At 51.6% G+C, this 17706-nt stretch overlaps 1 protein-coding gene across 1 annotated transcript in view; it reads right to left on the reverse strand.

The window, feature by feature from the left end:
• Positions 1-17706, reverse strand: part of pfas (phosphoribosylformylglycinamidine synthase) — a 308371-nt gene that overhangs the window by 55204 nt on the left and 235461 nt on the right. Inside the window, exons 16-17 of the mRNA XM_038812199.1 lie at positions 2025-2156; positions 1324-1554 (exon numbers count right to left, since the gene is read on the reverse strand). Coding sequence (XP_038668127.1) covers positions 1324-1554; positions 2025-2156 — 363 coding nt within the window. The remainder of the gene's footprint in view (positions 1-1323; positions 1555-2024; positions 2157-17706) is intronic.

Here is a 17706-nt window from a genome sequence, read left to right on the forward strand (position 1 = left end):
GCGGGTGTTTACTACGGGGTGGGGGGCGCGGTGTTCACTGCGGGCCGGGGTGGGGGGGGGCGGAGTGTGTACTGCGGGCGGAGGGCGCGGTGTTTACGGCGGGACGGGGGGGGGGCACGGTGTTTACTGCATGCCGGGGGGGCGCGGTGTTTACTACGGGGGGGGGCGGTGTTTACTGCGGGCCTGGGGTGGGGGGGGGGGGTGGCCGGGGTTTACCTCGGGGGGGGGGGGGTGGGGGGCGCGGTATTTACTGCGGTCCGTGGGGGCGCGGTGTTTACTACGGGCCGGGGGGGCACGGTGTTTACTACGGGCCGGGGGGGCGCGGTGTTTACTACGGGCCGGGGGGGCGCGGTGTTTACTACGGGCCGGGGGGGGCGCGGTGTTTACCACGGGCCAGGGGGTCACAGTGTTTACTATGGGCCGAGGGGGGGGCGCGGTGTTTACCACGGGCCAGGGGGTCACAGTGTTTACTATGGGCCGAGGGGGGGGCGCGGTGTTTACCACGGGCCAGGGGGTCACAGTGTTTACTACGGGCCGAGGGAGGGCGCGGTGTTTACTGCGGACCGTGATGGGGCCCGGTGTTTACTACGGGGGTGCGGGGGGGGGGGGAGCGGTGTTTACTAGGGGGGGGGGGGGTTTACTACGGGCCGGGGGCGGCGCAGTGTTTAATGCGGGCCGGGGGGGGTGCGGTGTTTACGGAGGGCCGGAGGGCCGTGGTGTTTACTGCGGGCGGGGGGGGGGGGGGGGGAGTCGGTGTTTACTGCGGGCCGGGGGGGTCGGTGTTTACTGCGGGCCGGGGCGTGGGGCGCGGTGTTTACTGCAGGCTGGGGGGGGGGGGGGCGCTGTGTTTACTACGGGCCGGGGGCGGCGCAGTGTTTAATGCGGGCGGGGGGGGGGGGGCGGGGTTTACTGCGGGCCGGGGTTAGGGGGCCCGGTGTTTACTACGGCGGGGGGGGGGGGGGGGGGGGCGCGGTGTTTACTACGGGCCGAGGGGGGGGGGGGGGGGCGCGGTGTTTACTGCGGGCCGAGGGAGGGGGGGGGGCGCGGTGTTTACTGCGGGCCGAGGGGGGGGGGGGGGGGGGCGCGGTGTTTACGGGTGTGGAGGCCGTTGTGTCGGCACCGGCGGTTTGGGTCTTTGCTTCATCTTGAAAGAAAATGTTGTGGATGCTCGAAACTTAAAATATAAACAGAAAATGGTGTAAAGGTTAAGAAGGTCGGGCAACATCTCTGGAGGGACAAAGAGAGTTGGGAGTTCTGAGTTGAACATGAATAAGATGCCCCTCGATTTGCCAAATTATTTGTATTTGTGATTTCTTCACTCACCCGCAGTTCTGTCACTCGTGCGAACACGAGGTTAGTTAGAGCCTCCCCAATGGCCATTCGAGCTCCGGCGCCAGGGTCAATCAGACCTTTGATTGGTTGCTCTCCGATGGCAGTCGCTGCTCCCACAGTGTCGAAGTACGAGAGGGCAATAACAGCAACATCCGCTAAAGGAGTGTGGAGTGGCCCTACACACTGTTGCTGGGCAACAAGTCCTGTAACTGAACGGTCAACCTGTGAATAGACCGGTTGAGGATTAATGATCACTGTAAAAATAAACCCCTATTCTTCCCCAACCCCACCCTTCTCCTTTCCCCAACCTCCATCCCATGCCCCACACTTTCCTTGAACCCCACCCCAAGCCCCACCCATTCTCACAAGCCATTCCCAACCCTGGCCCTCTCCCACCCCTAAATCCGGACAAATGTCACCGCCCCATCTCCATCACCAACCCTTCCCCACGTAGCAACCTGCACCCACGCCATACACCTTATCCAACCTAGTCAAGCCCCAATCTGTCACCCCTCTGGAAAGGTAAATTGAGAACCACTTTACATCTGACCCTGCTAATCTCTAACCATATGACACTGAACAAATCTGCCCTACATCACCCCAATAATAACCCACCTAGCTACCGCCCAATTTATTTCAGGTGTTCCCGACCCCTCACCTTGACTCCCTCCTTAACACTGGCCCCTCCGTACCTTATTGGTCAAATATCTCTTGCTGGCCACTGAGGGTAGCCGGAGTACACGGTTTAGAGCATCCCTCACAGTCAGATTCGTGGGAAGACTCAAAGGTTGCAGACTGGGTTTTCTATGCTCCAGTGTGAACTCCTGCACAAACACATATTCAATAATTAAACAAAACATTTGAACATTTGACGAGGTGTGTATGAGTGAAGGATGGGGAATCGGTGAGCCTCTCGGTGAAAGATGTGAAGTTTGGGATATTGTTTCAGTGAGGGGTTCAGGGTGGGTCAGTGAGGCATATAGGGAAGATATCTGTCACAGTGACGGGTCTATTCACAGTCAGACAGTCCCTGTATCCCACCAGAGATTACAACAAGCAACACCCACCAGCCCTAAAAATGAGGTGCCAAACAGGTGAAGCTACAACACAGGACGACACGCATGCTAAATAGTGGAAGCAGCGTGCAGGATACAGAGTTACGTGATCCCACAACCTTTTGATCAGATAGGTCCTATCACATCCAGTTGCAAATGGTGGTGGAAATTCGACAACTAACCAAAGGCGCTTCAGAAATATGCCCATTCTCTATGATGGGGGTGCCCTGCATATCAGTGCAAAAGCCAAGGCTTGAAGCATTGGACCTATCTTCAGCTCGGAGAACCGAGTGGATATTCCATCACATTTGCCAATTCATAAAGTGCCGCTTGAAGTCTCCAGCCTCACAGGTGTCAGTCTTCAGCCAATATGAATCACCCCACATGGTATCAAGAAACAGTTGAAGGTGCTGGATACTGCAAAGGCTATGGGCCCGGACAATATTCCAGCAATAGTACTGAAGACTTGTGCTCCAGAACTTGCTGCACCCCTAGCCAAGCTGTTCCAGTACAGCTACTGGAATCTACCCGACAATGTGTAAAATTTCCCAGATGTGTCACACAAAACGCAAGACAAATCCAACCCGACCAATGACCACCCCGTCGGTCTACTGTCGATCATTAATAAAGTTATGGAAGGGGTCAACAGCGCTATCAAGAGACACTTACTCAGCAATAATCTTTTTGCTGATGCTCAGTTTGGGTTCCACCAGGGTCACTCAGCTCCTGACCTCATTACAGCCTTGGTTCAAATACAGTAAGAAGTCTAACAACACCAGGTTAAAAGTCCAACAGGTTTGTTTCAAATACTAGCTTTCGGAGCACTGCTCCTTCTTCAGGTGATTCATTCCCTGTTGGAAAGAATCACCTAAGGAAGACTGTTGGACTTTAACCTGGTGTTGTAAGACTTCTTACTGTGCTCACCCCAGTCCAACCCCGGCATCTCCACATCTCGGTTCAAATATGGATGAAAGAGCTGAATGCCAGAGGTGAGGTGAGAGTGACTGCCCTTGACATCAAGGCAGCATTTGACAAGTATGGCATCAAGGAGCCCTAGCAAAACTGGAGTCAATGTGAATTAGGGGAAAACTCTCCATTGGTTGGAGTCATATCTGGCACAAAGGAAGATGGTTATGGTGGTTGGAGGTCAATCATCTCAGTTCCAGGACATCAGTGCAGGAGTTCCTCAGAGTAGTGTCGTAGAACCAGAGAGCATCTGAGAACCTTGGTGAGTTCTCCCAGGAGCCAGAGAAGACATAGCCAGAGTGAGGCACAACCAAGAGTGAGTTTGGGAATTTGAAGCTAGGTGGGGAGGAGGTGCTTTTTAACCCTGGTAAGTGACTGGTAAGTAGTTATTCTTTTCATTGTCTAATTTATTTATTTTTCTTTCGTTTTTTTGAAATTGTAGTTGTATAAGTTTACCTAAGGTTTAAGACATGGCAGGAGATCCCAGACCCGTGTCATGCTCCTCGTGTGCGATGTGGGAGCTCAGGGACACATCCAGTGTCCCTGGCTCCTTCACGTGCAAGAAGTGTGTTCGGTTGCAGCTCCTGTTAGACCGCTTGACGGCTCTGGAGCTGCGGATGGACTCACTTTGGAGCATCCGCGATGCTGAGGACGATGTGGATAGCACGGTTAGCGAGTTGGTCACACCGCAGGTGAAAGTTACTGAGGGAGATAGAAAATGGGTGACCAAAAGACAGAGCAAGAGTAGGAAGGCAGTGCAGGTGTCCCCTGCGGTCATCTTCCTGCAACACAGATATACCGCTTTGGATACTGTTGAGGGAGATGGCTCACCAGGGAAAGGCAGCAGCAGCAAGGTTCATGGCACCGACGCTGGCTCTGCTGCGCAGCAGGGCAGGAAGAAGAATGGCAGGGCTATAGTGATAGGGGACTCAATCATAAGGGGAATAGACAGGCGGTTCTGCTGACGCAATCGAGACTCCAGGATGGTATGTTGCCTCCCTGGTGCAAGGGTCAAGGATGTCTCGGAGCGGCTGCAGGACATTCTTGGGGGGGGGGGGGGGGGGGGGGGGGGGTGAACAGCCAGCTGTCGTGGTGCACTTAGGCACCAACGATATAGGTAAAAAACGGGATGAAGTCCTACAAGCTGAATTCAGGGAGTTAGGAGTTAAACTAAAAAGTAGGACCTCAAAGGTAGTGAGACATGTAGATTAAAATCCCCCATGATAACTGCTGTACCATTTCTACATGCATCAGTTATTTCTTTGTTTTTTGCCTGCCCCACCATAATGTTACTAATTGGTGGCCTATAGACTACTCCTATCAGTGACTTTTTCACCTTACTATTCCTGATTTCCACCCAAATGGATTCAACCTTATCCTCCATAGCACCAATGTCATTCCTTACTATTGCCCGGATGTCATCCTTGGCCATGCTAAATTGCCCGTAGTGTCCTAAAAGTAAGGTTGGGGGGGGGGGGTTGTTGGGTTACGGGTATAGGGTGGATACGTGGGTTTGAGTAGGGTGATCATTGCTCGGCACAACATCGAGGGCCGAAGGGCCTGTTCTGTTCTGTTCTATGTTCTAAAGTTGCAAGATTAGTGGGAGACTAGAGGACTGGGAAATCTTTAGGGGGCAACAGAAAGCTACTAAAAAAGCTATAAAGAAGAATAAGATAGATTATGAGAGTAAACTTGCTCAGAATATAAAAACAGCTAGTAAAAGTTTCTGCAAATATATAAAACAAAAAAGAGTGGCTAAGGTAAATATTGGTCCTTTAGAGGGTGATAAGGGAGTTTTAATAATGGGATTTAATAATAACTGTTTATAAATGGAGGTAGGCAGAGAGCGGGTAATTATAGGCCAGTAAGCTTAACTTCGGTAGTAGGGGAGATGCTGGAATACTGTTTGATGCTGTTTGACCAGGTTCTTTCCTTAAATTTCTAAACCTTTGTCTGTAGGCTTCAGGCACTCGTTCATATGCACCCAAGATGTATTTTTTCACCTCTTCATATGCCCCAGATATCTCCTCTGATAATGATGCAAACACTTCACTCGCTCCATTTGTAAGGTATGGCTTGTGACCTTCTCCGCCCCCAAAAAGTTCTGAGCTTCTGTAAGAGCCATTGTTCACAACAGACTCCCTATTCAAACTTGAATACAACGCTTGTAAAACAAACACAAATATGTTCGCCCCTCACTGTAAATTCTATAACTTCGCTAAGCAAATCCCAATCATGAAAGATAGACTTTTATCCCAGACGAGTCCCCAATTTTATTATAGGCCAGGGCACAGAAACTCCAAACTGTATTATGGAGTTCACCTGACCTATAACTTAATGTTGAATTTGGCTAGGATGGGCACATGAGCCTTCCCTTCAGGTGTGATTCATCAGTCTTCCCAGACACTTTAATCAAAACAAACTTTAGTCCAAGAACTTAATTAACATATATATAAAAAACACAGCAAGAATGTTGTTTGCGGATGATACAAAGATCTGTAGAGGGACAGGTAGTATTGAGGAAGCAAGGGGGCTGCAGAAGGACGTGGACAAGCTAGGAGAGTGGGCAATGAAGTGGTAAATGAAATACAATGTGGAAAAGTGTGAGGTTATGCACTTTGGAAATTTAGGCATAGACTATTTTCTAAATGGGGAAATGCTTCGGAAAGCAGAAGCACAAAGGGACTTGGGACGCCTTGTTCACTATTGTCTTAAGGTTAATGTGCAGGTTCAGTCCACAGTTCAGAAGGCAAATGCAACGTTAGCATTCATGTCAAGAGGGCTAGAATACAAGACCAGGGATGTACGTCCGAGGCTGTATAAGGTTCTGGTCAGACCCCATTTGGGGTATTGTGAGCAGTTTGGGCCCCTTATCTAAGGAAGGATGTGCTGGCCTTGGAAAGGGTCCAGAGGAGGTTCACAAGAATGATCCCTGGAATGAAGAACTTGTCGTATGAGAATGTTTGAGGACTCTGGGTCTGCCCTTGTTGGGAGATTGGATGGATGAGAGGGGATCTTATTGAAACGTACTACGAGGCCTGGATAGAGTGGACGTGGAGAGGATATTTCCACTTGTAGGAAAAACTAGAAGCAGAGGACACCATCTCAGATTAAAGGGGCGATCCTTTAAAACAGAGATGAGGAGGAATTTCTTCAGCCAGAGGGTGGTGAATCTGTGGAACTCTTTGCCACAAAAGGCTGTGGAGGCCAATTCACTGAGTGTCTTTAAGACAGAGATAGATAGGTTCTTGATTAATAAGGTGATCAGGGGTTATGGGGAGAAGGCAGGAGAATGGGGATGCGAAACTATCAGCCATCATTGAATGGCGGAGCACTCGATGGGCCAAGTGGCCTAATTCTGCTCCTATGTCTTATGGAATGTTTATCAATTACAAACATAAAGACACCACCCAGCTACAGTAATCTATGTATAACACTTAATAATTCCTCCTTAACTGTTCCAATTTAAAAGCAAAATCGAATCAGCCTAAAACCTCTTTAATCAGGAGCGTGGCCCAACACTCTGCATTTCAGTCACAAACTGAAAGCGAAACCAAAAACCTCACAGAGCCGCAGCTTAGCTCCACCCACACAATGACATCACTGAAGCCACCTAATAAGACAGAAAGCTTTCTTAAAGGGCCACTCATCTAACAGACCCCTCCGGTGGATCATCGAACCCAAGGAACAGAGGGTAGCCATGGCATTGGCAGCAGCTGCACTTGTACGAGGCATTATCTTGATTTGTAGATGGGCCACCAGGGTGGCTCAGGATATGGGACAAAGGCACGGAGAGGATGCGTACAAGGAAGGAGTGCAGATGATGCAAATGATTATAATTGGGCAGCACGGTAGCATGGTGGTTAGCATAAATGCTTCACAGCTCCAGGGTTCCAGGTTCGATACCCGGCTGGGTCACTGTCTGTGCGGAGTCTGCACGTCCTCCCCGTGTGTGCGTGGGTTTCCTCCGGGTGCTCCGGTTTCCTCCCACAGTCCAAAGATGTGCGGGTTAGGTGGATTGGCCATGCTAAATTGCCCGTAGTGTCCTAAAAAGTAAGGTTAAAAGGGGGTTACGGGTATAGGGTGGATACGTGGGTTTGAGTAGGGTGATCATGGCTCGGCACAACATCGAGGGCCGAAGGGCCTGTTCTGTGCTGTACTGTTCTATGTTCTATGTAATATTAACTGAGCGCCGGAAGGCATTGGTTTATATCCACAGGATTCTATTGCTAGCATGCTTTGGGGTTCTACTTTATCTCCGATTGCAACCATCGACATCGACCTCTTTGCCATGGACACGGAAGGAGCTGGACATCGCTGACACAAAAAACAATGATGTGGAGATACCGGCGTTGGACTGGGATGAGCACAGTAAGACGTCTTACAACACCAGGTTAAAGTCCAACATGTTTGTTTCAAACACTAGCTTTCGGAGCACTGCTCCGAAAGCTAGTATTTGAAACAAACATGTTGGACTTTAACCTGGTGTTGTAAGACGTCTTACAAAAAACAATGATTGCACGTATACTAATGTATGCGGGTGCGTTGGGATGCTATGAATGTTATGAGAGACGCAACGGGAAGGAATGGGAAGGTTTTTATTATGATAGGACTCAGATGTATGTACAAACGGGACTCAAAACGTCCCTGCGGGAAAGATTTTACGAATTACTTGTAATTCTGAAATACCTGGGCCCTCTATCAGTTGGAAACCCAGGATCAAGGGAATTATAAGTGATACGGAAAGCTGGGATGCAGGTTCTTTGCCCCCAGGCAAGATGACATGACCTATCAGAAAACATCAAGTGTCCTTGATGACCCGAATCGCCCCATTGTGAAATATAAAGTTATAGGGAACCGTCTGGAGATTCACTGTATAGACCCCTGACAGGCACATAACTGTACTAAACATCATGCGATGATATGTGACAGATTAACAATTTTGCACTAGGAAAGTGAAGTAGGCAGCCAGTCAGCACAGGAACCCGAGAATCGGGTGGGATATTGTAGGAAGCAAGGACCCACCAGATAAAGGTAGGGACCAGGCAGAAACGTACCATTATATAACATAATGTAACATTATATTCTGCAGTCTCTCCTTCCTTATGTACGGTATGCATTGTTTGTACAGCATGCAAGAAACAATACTTTTCACTGTATACTAATACATGTGACAATAATAAATCAAATCAAATCAAAACAAAAACCACCATCACTGTGACACCGGCAGGCTTGGTTACAACCACAAGCCCAAGGACACCCCCCCCAGAATGTGATGAGCATATCACTAGCCACACTATGGGACACGGGTTGGTCCTGACCCCCACTGACGAATCAGTGACAATAGTACCAGGATTTGAACATGTAAAAGTTATGATTAATTTCGTCAGCCATGGTCAAGGTTTATTTGTAACCCTGGAGAGGGAGTGGATTGAAAACACGTTAGCGACAACAAAGAAACATAGTGGAGGATATGGGGCAGGAGTTTCAATTGTCAACACCCTTGACATTGCAGAAATAAGTGAAGAGATTGAGGTTCTGAAAGGGCAAATGAGAGCTGCAGTTAAATACATATATCAAGATGTTGAAATGGCTACAGACCTCAGCCAGCGAGTCAATCAGCTAGTGTGGAAGGAACTTCAACAGTTGCAGCTATATCAGACAATAATTAATGAGTTAATTGATAGATGGGGTGCTATCTCACAGAAAGTACAGAGTGCAGGCATGTAATATGTATGCAACACACTTATTACAAAGCTTCCAGGCCAACCTACTCCAGCTGGATGCACACCGAATACCTAATTGGGTGAGCAATATTCAATTGAAGGTTTGGATTAAAAAAAGCTCACCCAGCTCCTGAACGCCTAAGAGAATTGACGTTGGCCAGTCGCGTTCCCTTTGCCAATGATAACCACACCTTCCTTACTTGAGAAAGGACGTACTGGCGCTGGAGGGTGTGCAGAGGAGATTCACTAGGTTAATCCCAGAGCTGAAGGGGTTGGATTATGAGGAGAGGTTGAGTAGACTGGGACTGTACTCGTTGGAATTTAGAAGGATGAGGGGGGATCTTATAGAAACATTTAAAATTATGAAAGGAATAGATAGGATAGATGCGGGCAGGTTGTTTCCACTGGCGGGTGACAGCAGAACTAGGGGGCATAGCCTCAAAATAAGGGGAAGTAGATTTAGGACTGAGTTTAGGAGGAACTTCTTCACCCAAAGGGTTGTGAATCTCTGGAATTCCTTGCCCAGTGAAGCAGTTGAAGCTCCTTCATTACATGTTTTTAAGGTAAAGGTAGATAGTTTTTTGAAGAATAAAGGGATTAAGGGTTATGGTGTTCGGGCCGGAAAGTGGAGCTGAGTCCCAAAAGATCAGCCATGATCTAATTGAATGGCGGAGCAGGCTCGAGGGGCCAGATGGCCTACTCCTGCTCCTAGTTCTTATGTTCTTATGTTATGTTCCTAGTGGAAATGATGTTGCATATTCCCAGGGCAGGGGAGTAAAGTACTCATGAACTTCTCCGGGTGAACAACTTGGGACACGATGGGAATGGGATGTTAATTAAACTAAAGGATGCCCCTGAAAATGCAATCCAGAAGACAGATAGGATATACTCCATCGACCTCTGTGTATGGGAGAAGGGGGAAATAATTGGTTGTGCCCAGAGAAAGCCATTAGTACGGAGGATTACTGCGGGTACGCTCCATACTAGAATTGCACGTTAGTGGTCAAAGTAAACACAGGGCTAAAGAGCTGACTTTTAAAGCAGACCAAGACAGGCCAGCAGCACGGTTCCATTCCCGTACCAGCCTCCCCGAACAGGCGCTGGAATGTGGTAACTAGGGGCTTTTCACAGTAACTTCATTTGAAGCCTACTTGTGACAATAAGCGATTTTCATTTCATTTTTCATTTCATTAAACAACCAGACTGTGTTTAATAGTGCTCAGTATTTGATCAATTACTACCTTGTGACGTTGTAGAGCAATTATACCAAGCGAGGCATTGTGTGTGAATTGCCTGGGCATAATGTTGCTCCAAGCAATTTATCCGAGTCTATTACCATTGGCCACCATGAACGACGCAAGACAGGAATGAGTCCATTGTGGAAGCAGGTGACCTTGATGATGACTAACAGATTCACTGATATGTCCAGAAGGGACTTACACGCCAACTGGGAAGGATTTACAAAGGAGGCGACACAGATTGACCACTTCTGGAACAAGGAGCGGGAACTGATTGAGACGCACGCCGAAAAGGCTGAGGAATGCTTAAATCATAAGACCATAAGACATAGGAGCAGAATTAGGCCACTCGGCCCATCGGGTCTGCTTCGCCATTCAATCATGGCTGATATTTTTCTCATCTTGTGGAGTACCGGGTCGGCGAGAACAGCAGGTAAAGCCTCCAAACTCGTACCCTTGTAAGATGCCGTCTCCACTCGCTCCCACACTGACCCCTCCCTCACTACCCGCTTCCTAACCATCGACATGTTGGCAGCCCATTAATAGTTAATAAAATTCGGAAGGGCCAAGCCCCCCTCCCCGCGCCCCCGTTCCAAAAGTACCTTCTTCACCCTCGGGGTCTTACCAGCCCATACGAAAGCCGAGAGAGCCGCATTCATCTTCCTGAAAAAAGCCTTGGGGATGAAAATTGGAAGACATTGAAAAACAAACAGCAACCTCGGAAGGACTGTCATCTTAACAGTCTGTACCCTCCCCGCCAATGACAGTGTGTCCCACCTACGGAAGTCTCCTTTCATTTGCTCGACCACCTGCCCAGATTTAACTTATGCAGCTGACCCAAGTCACCAGCCACCTGGATCCCCAGGTACCTAAAACTCTTCCCCACCACTTTAAATGGTAACTCGCTCAGTCTCCTCTCCTGCCCCCATGTCTGGACCGTGAATACCTCGCTCTTACCCATATTTAACTTGCAGCCTGAGAACTGACCAAATTTTTCCAATATCTCCATAATTCCAGGCATCCCCCCCAACCAGTATGTTATGTAAAGGAGCAAATCGTTCGCGTACAGCGCGACCCTATGCTCCACATCCCCACCCTCACTATCCCCCGCCAGACATTCGATGACCTAAGGGCCACCTTAGGTGGAAGAGCTCTATGGCCAGGGCAAATAGTAGTGGGGAGAGCACACATCCCTGTCCTGTCCCCTACACAAACTAAAGTATTCTGACCGAACCCGGTTGGTCCTTACATTCGCCACCGGTGCCTGGTATAGCAACCGGACCCAATCCACAAATTCCTGCCCCAAACCCAAACCTTCCTGGGATATCCCACAAGTACTTCCACTCCACCCGATGAAAGGCCTTTTCTGCATCCATGGCCACTACCACTTCTACCTCGCGCCCCTCCGCTGGCATCATAACAACATTTAGGAGCCGTCTAATGTTGGACGTCAAGTGCCATCCCTTCACACATCCCGTCTAGTCCTCCCCTATTACCCCCAGGACACAGTCCTCTATACGTGCGGCCAAGATATTTGCCAGCAACTTAGCATCTACATTCAAAAGAGAGATCGGCCTATACGATCTGAAGCTCTCTGGATCTTTGTCCTGCTTCAAAATAAGGGAGATCAATGTCTGCGATAGGTTTGGGGGGAGCACCCCCAGCTCCTTGGACTCGTTAAAAACCTTTACCAGGAGCAGCCCCAGCATCCCGGATAACTTTTTGTAAAACTCGACCCGGTAACCATCAGGTCCCGGAGCCTTACCCGATTTCATCGCCCCCAGTCTGTCTATCAGCTTCCCAAGTCCGATTGGGCCTCCCAAGCCTTCCACCAGCTCCTCGTCTACCCTCGGGAACTCCAGTTCCCCCAAGAATCACTTCATATCGTCCTCCCCACTGGGGGTTTTGATTTATAAAGTCAGCTATAAAACTCCCTACACATCATTCACCCCTCCGGGTGCACAACCACCTCCCCCCTTATATCCTTTACTTTCCCAAATTCTTTCGCCGCCGCCTCCTGTTTCCTCAGCTGATGCGCCAACATCCTGCTGACTTTTTCCCCATATTCATACACCGCCCCCTTTATCCTCCTCAGCTGTCCCTCCGCCTTACCTGCGGACAGGAGCCCAAATTCCAGCTGCAGTCTCTGCAGCTCCTTCAGGAGCCCATCATCAGGAGACTCCGCATATGGCCTGTCCAACTCCGCCCATTCAGTCTTCTCCATATGGGCCTGAATCGAGATGAATTCCCCCCGAATAACCGCCTTTAGTGCCTCTCATAAAACCCCTGCCGAGATCTCACCCGTATCGTTAATCTTTATATATCATTAATCTTTATATATCCCCGAATGGCCTACTTCACCAGCTCACACACCTCATCCTCCGCTAGCAGCCCTACATCTAACCTCCGTTACAGCCGCCGGGCCTTTCTCGCAGGTAACTTGCTAACTCGCAGGTCTACCCAGTGTGGGGCGTGGTCTGACACCACAATTGCTGAATATTCAGCATCCACCACCTCAGCCAGCAGCGTTTTGTCCAGTACAAAGAAGTGTACCTTGGTATACACCTTATGCACATGGGAGCAGAATGAAAACTCCGTACTCCGTGGCCTCCCGAATCTCCACGGATCCACCCTTCCCATGCGCTCCATAAACCCCCGCAGCTTTTTGACCATTGCTGGCACCTTTCCAGACTTGGGACTCGACTGATCCAGTCTTGAATCCAGGACTGTTTTGAAATCCCCCCCCATAATCAGTCGGTGCGAGTCCAGGTCCGGAATCTTCCCTTGCACCCTCCTAACGAACTCAACATCATCCCAGTTTGGGGCATATATGTTCACCAGCTCCACAGCCAACCCCGAATGGAACACCCGCAGCTTTTTGACCATTGCTGACACCTTTCCAGACCTGGGACTTTCCCGAAGACTCCAGCTTCCCGCTGACAATAATAAATCTACCCCCCGGGTCTGCCTCTATCTTCCCCACCTCGAATGCCACCTTTTTGTTGACCAGAATTCCCACTCCACTCGTTTTGTAAAAAAAAATAATTTTTATTCAAATTTTCACAAAATATCAATAACAAAAAATGCTGAGAAAAGAAAGAACAACCCCCCCCCCCCCCTCCCCGTGTATACAAAAAGGAAGAAATAAATTAACGCCCGTCATTAGCAAAGAACAAATATACACGTCCCTTCAGCCCAAAACAAAGAGGAGGCACTGGTACAGGAACAGAAATCTCGGGAGCACCATCATCTTGACTGATTGCACCCTACCTGCCAGAGACAGCGGCAACATGTCCCATCTCTTAAACTCCTCCTCCATTTGCTCCACCAGCCTTGTGAGGTTAAGCTTATGCAAGGCCCCCCAGCCCCTGGCCACCTGGACCCCCAAATACCTGAAGCTCCTCTCTGCCCTTTTTAGTGGGAGCCTACCAATCCCCCCCTCCTGGTCCCCCGGGTGTACAACGAACAGCTCGCTCTTCCCGAAGTTGAGCTTGTACCCTGAGAAATCCCCAAGTTCCCTGAGAATCCTCATCACCTCCGGCATTCCCCCCCCCATCGGGACCGCCACATACAACAATAGGGCATCCGCATAAAGCGCCACTCGGTGTTCCTCCCCACCCCGCACCAGCCCCGTCCATTTCCTCGACTCCCTCAGCGCCATGGCCAGGGGTTCAATGCCAGCGCAAAAAGCAGGGGGGACAAGGGACACCCCTGCCTCGTCCCTCGGTATAACCGAAAATACTCCGATCTCCTCCTATTTGTGGCCACGCTCGCCATCGGGGCCTCATACAACAGCCTCACCCACCTGACAAACCCCTCCCCAAACCCGAACCTTCCCAGCACCTCCCACACGTATCCCCACTCGACCCTATCAAAGGCCTTTTCCGCGTCCAACGCCACCACTATCTCCGCCTCCCCTTCTACTGCCGGCATCATTATAACATTCAAGAGCCTCCGTATGTTAGTATTCAGCTGCCTCCCTTTCACGAACCCCGTTTGATCCTCGTAGATAACCTGCGGCACACAGTCCTCTATCCTCGTGGCTAAAATCTTCGCCAACAGTTTGCTGTCTACATTTAAGAGTGAGATCGGCCTGTATGACCCACCCTGCAGGGGATCCTTGTCCCGCTTAAGGATCAAGGAAATCAGCGCCCGAGACATCGTCAGAGGCCTTGCCTCGTTGAAGGTCCTAACCAACAGGGGGCCCAACAGGTCTGCATACATAGAATGTACAGTGCAGAAGGAGGCCATTCGGCCCATCGAGTCTGCACCGGCTCCTGGAAAGAGCACCCTACCCAAGGTTAACACCTCCACCCTATCCCCATAACCCAGTAACCCCACCCAACACTAAGGGCAATTTTGGACACTAAGGGCAATTTATCATGGCCAATCCACCTAACCGGCACATCTTTGGACTGTGGGAGGAAACCGGAGCACCCGGAGGAAACCCACGCACACACGGGAAGGATGTGCAGACTCCGCACAGACAGTGACCCAAGCCGGAATCGAACCTGGGACCCCGGAGCTGTGAAGCAATTGTGCTATCCACAATGCTACCGATACATCTTATAGAATTCGACCGGGAACCCATCCGGCCCCGGCGCTTCCCCGACTGCTGCTCCATATCCCTTTGACCAGCTCCTCCAGCTCAACCGGCGCCCCCAGTCCCTCCACCAGTCCCTCCTCCACCCTCGGGAATCTCAGCCGGTCCAAGAAGTGCCCCATCCCCCCCTCCTCCGCTGGGGGTTCGGACCGATACAGTTCCTCACAAAAGTCACTGAAGACCCCATTAATGTCTACCCCCTTTGCACCACATTCCCTCCCCTATCCTTAACTCCACCAATCTCCCTGGTCGCATCCCGCTTACGGAGCTGGTGCGCCAGCATCCTGCTCGCCTTCTCCCCATATTCATACACCGCTCCCTGTGCCTTCCTCCACTGGGCTTCCGCCTTCTGGCGGTCAACAAGTCGAACTCAGCCTGGAGACTACGCCGCTCCCTCAGCAATCCCTCCTCCGGAGCCTCCGCATATCTCCTGTCCACCCTCACCATCTCCCCACCAGTCACTCCCTCTCTCTCTGCTCTCTCCTCTCCCTGTGGGCTCGAATGGAGATCAACTCCCCCTTAACCACCGCCTTCAGCGCCTCCCAGACCGTCCCCACTTGGACCTCCCCATTGTCATTGGCCTCCAGGTACCTCTCGATACATCCTCGAATCCGCCCGCCCACCTCCTCGTCCGCCAGCATCCCCACCTCCAAACGCCAAAGCGGGCACTGGTCTCTCTCCTCTCCCAGCTCGAGGTCCACCCAGTGCGGGGTATGTCGGCCCATTCAGTCCCCTCACATTCCAGGTTATCAGCCGGATCAGGGGGCTACCTGCCCCCCTCCCCCGCCGACTAGCCAGAACATAGCCAGAAATGGCTATCACCGAATACTCAGCATCCTCCACCCTCGCAATCAGCGCCCTTCTCATAACGAAAAAATCAATCCGGGAATAGGCCTTATGCACATGGGAGAAGTATGAATTTTCCCTGGCCCCTCGGCCTCGCAATCCTCCATGGATCCACCCCTCCCATCTGGTCCATAATCCCCCTCAACACCAACGCTGGCCTCCTACCCGTCCTGGATCTGGATCGATCCAGTGCCGGATCCAGCACCGTGTTAAAATCCCCCCCTATTATCAGGCCCCGTCTCCAAGTCTGGGATCCGGCTTAGCATGCGCCGCATGAAACCCGCATCGTCCCAATTCGAGGCGTATACATTGACCAGCACCACCCGCTCCCCTTGCAGCTTACCATCACGTACCTCCCGCCGCTGTCTGCCACCACATTCGACGCCTCAAACGACACCCTCTTCCCCACCAGGATCGACACCCTGATTTTTTGCATACAGCCCCGAATGAAACACCTGGCCTACCCATCCCTTCCTCAATCTCACCTGATCCGCCACCTTCAGGTGCGTCTCCTGAAGCATGGCCACACCCGCCTTCAGCCCCTTCAGGTGCACAAACACGCGGGCCCGTTTGTCCGGCCCATTCAGTCCCCTTACATTCCAGGTTATCAGCCGGATCAGGGGGCTACCTGCCCCCCTCCCCCGCCGACTAGCCATTACCCTTCCTCAGCCCGCCACGTGCCCGCGCCCCCCCCGCTCGGCCCGTTCCCCACGGCGGCAAACCCCCATCCCGACCCTCTCTACATAGTCCAGCTCCTTCTTGGCCATTCCAGCAGCAACCCGGTACCCCCCCCCCCCCTTCCCCCCGTAGCTAGGACCCCCCCTAGCTGCGTTGCTCCCTCCATTGCACTCTCGCAAGTCAGCTGACTCCTGCTGACCCCGGCCACTCCCGCCACTCCTCCGACCCCTCCCAGCGTGGGGCTTCCCTTCCTCCCCAGTGTCCACCAGCAGGCTTTCCCCCTCCCGCTCTCAAGCGGGAAAAAGGCCGCGCTTTTCACCTGCCCGACCCCACCTCCTCTAAAGCAGCGAGGGGCCCGGTGCCCTCGCGGGGCCCCAACCCCCCTTCACACCATCAGCCCCCCACACTGCAGGTCTGCCCCCTCCTCGAGCCCATCCAACAAACCCAAGCAGAAAACAGTGCCCCACCCGCCCTGAAAACAACAAAGAACCAACATTAAACAGAGAATCCCCCCCACAAAATATAACACAGTTACATGCAGACCCCCGCACCCAACCCTCAGTTTGAGTCCAACTTCCCGGCCTGCACAAAGGCCCACGCCTCCTCCGGGGACTCAAAGTAAAAGTGTCGGTCCTTGTAGGTGACCCACAAACGCGCTGGCTGCAGCATGCCGAACTTCACTCCCTTCCTGTGCAGCACCGCCTTCGTCCGATTGTACCCGGCCCTCTTCTTTGCCACCTCCGCACTGCAGTCCTGTTAGATCCGTACCACCGCGTTCTCCCACCTGCTGCTCCGCTCCTTTTTGGCCCACCTGAGCACACACTCCCAGTCAGCAAACCGGTTCACCGCCCGTGGCGGCTCATTCGGCTTGGGTCTTCTTGCCAATATTCTGTGGGCCCCCTCCAGCTCCAGGGGCCCCTGAAAGAACCCAGCTCACATCAGCGAATTTAGCATGGTGACCACGTAGGCCCCCATGTCTGACCTCTCCAGCCCTTCCGGAAGGCCCAGGATCCGCAGATTTTTCCGCCTCGACCAGTTCTCCATCTCCTCGAACCTTTCCTGCTATTTTTTATGGAGCGCCTCGTGCATCTCCACCTTCACCGCGAGGCCTAAGGTCGCATCCTGTCTTTCGGAGGCCTTTTGTCGGATCTCTCGGATCGCCACCCCCTGGGCCGTCTGGGTCTCCAGCAGCTTGTCAATTGAAGCCTTCAACGGCTCCAGCAGCTCCGCTTTAAGCTCCCTGAAGCAGCGCTGGAGAGTCT

Source organism: Scyliorhinus canicula, chromosome 11, assembly GCF_902713615.1.
Source record: "Scyliorhinus canicula chromosome 11, sScyCan1.1, whole genome shotgun sequence".
In the NCBI taxonomy this organism is placed as follows: domain Eukaryota; kingdom Metazoa; phylum Chordata; class Chondrichthyes; order Carcharhiniformes; family Scyliorhinidae; genus Scyliorhinus; species Scyliorhinus canicula.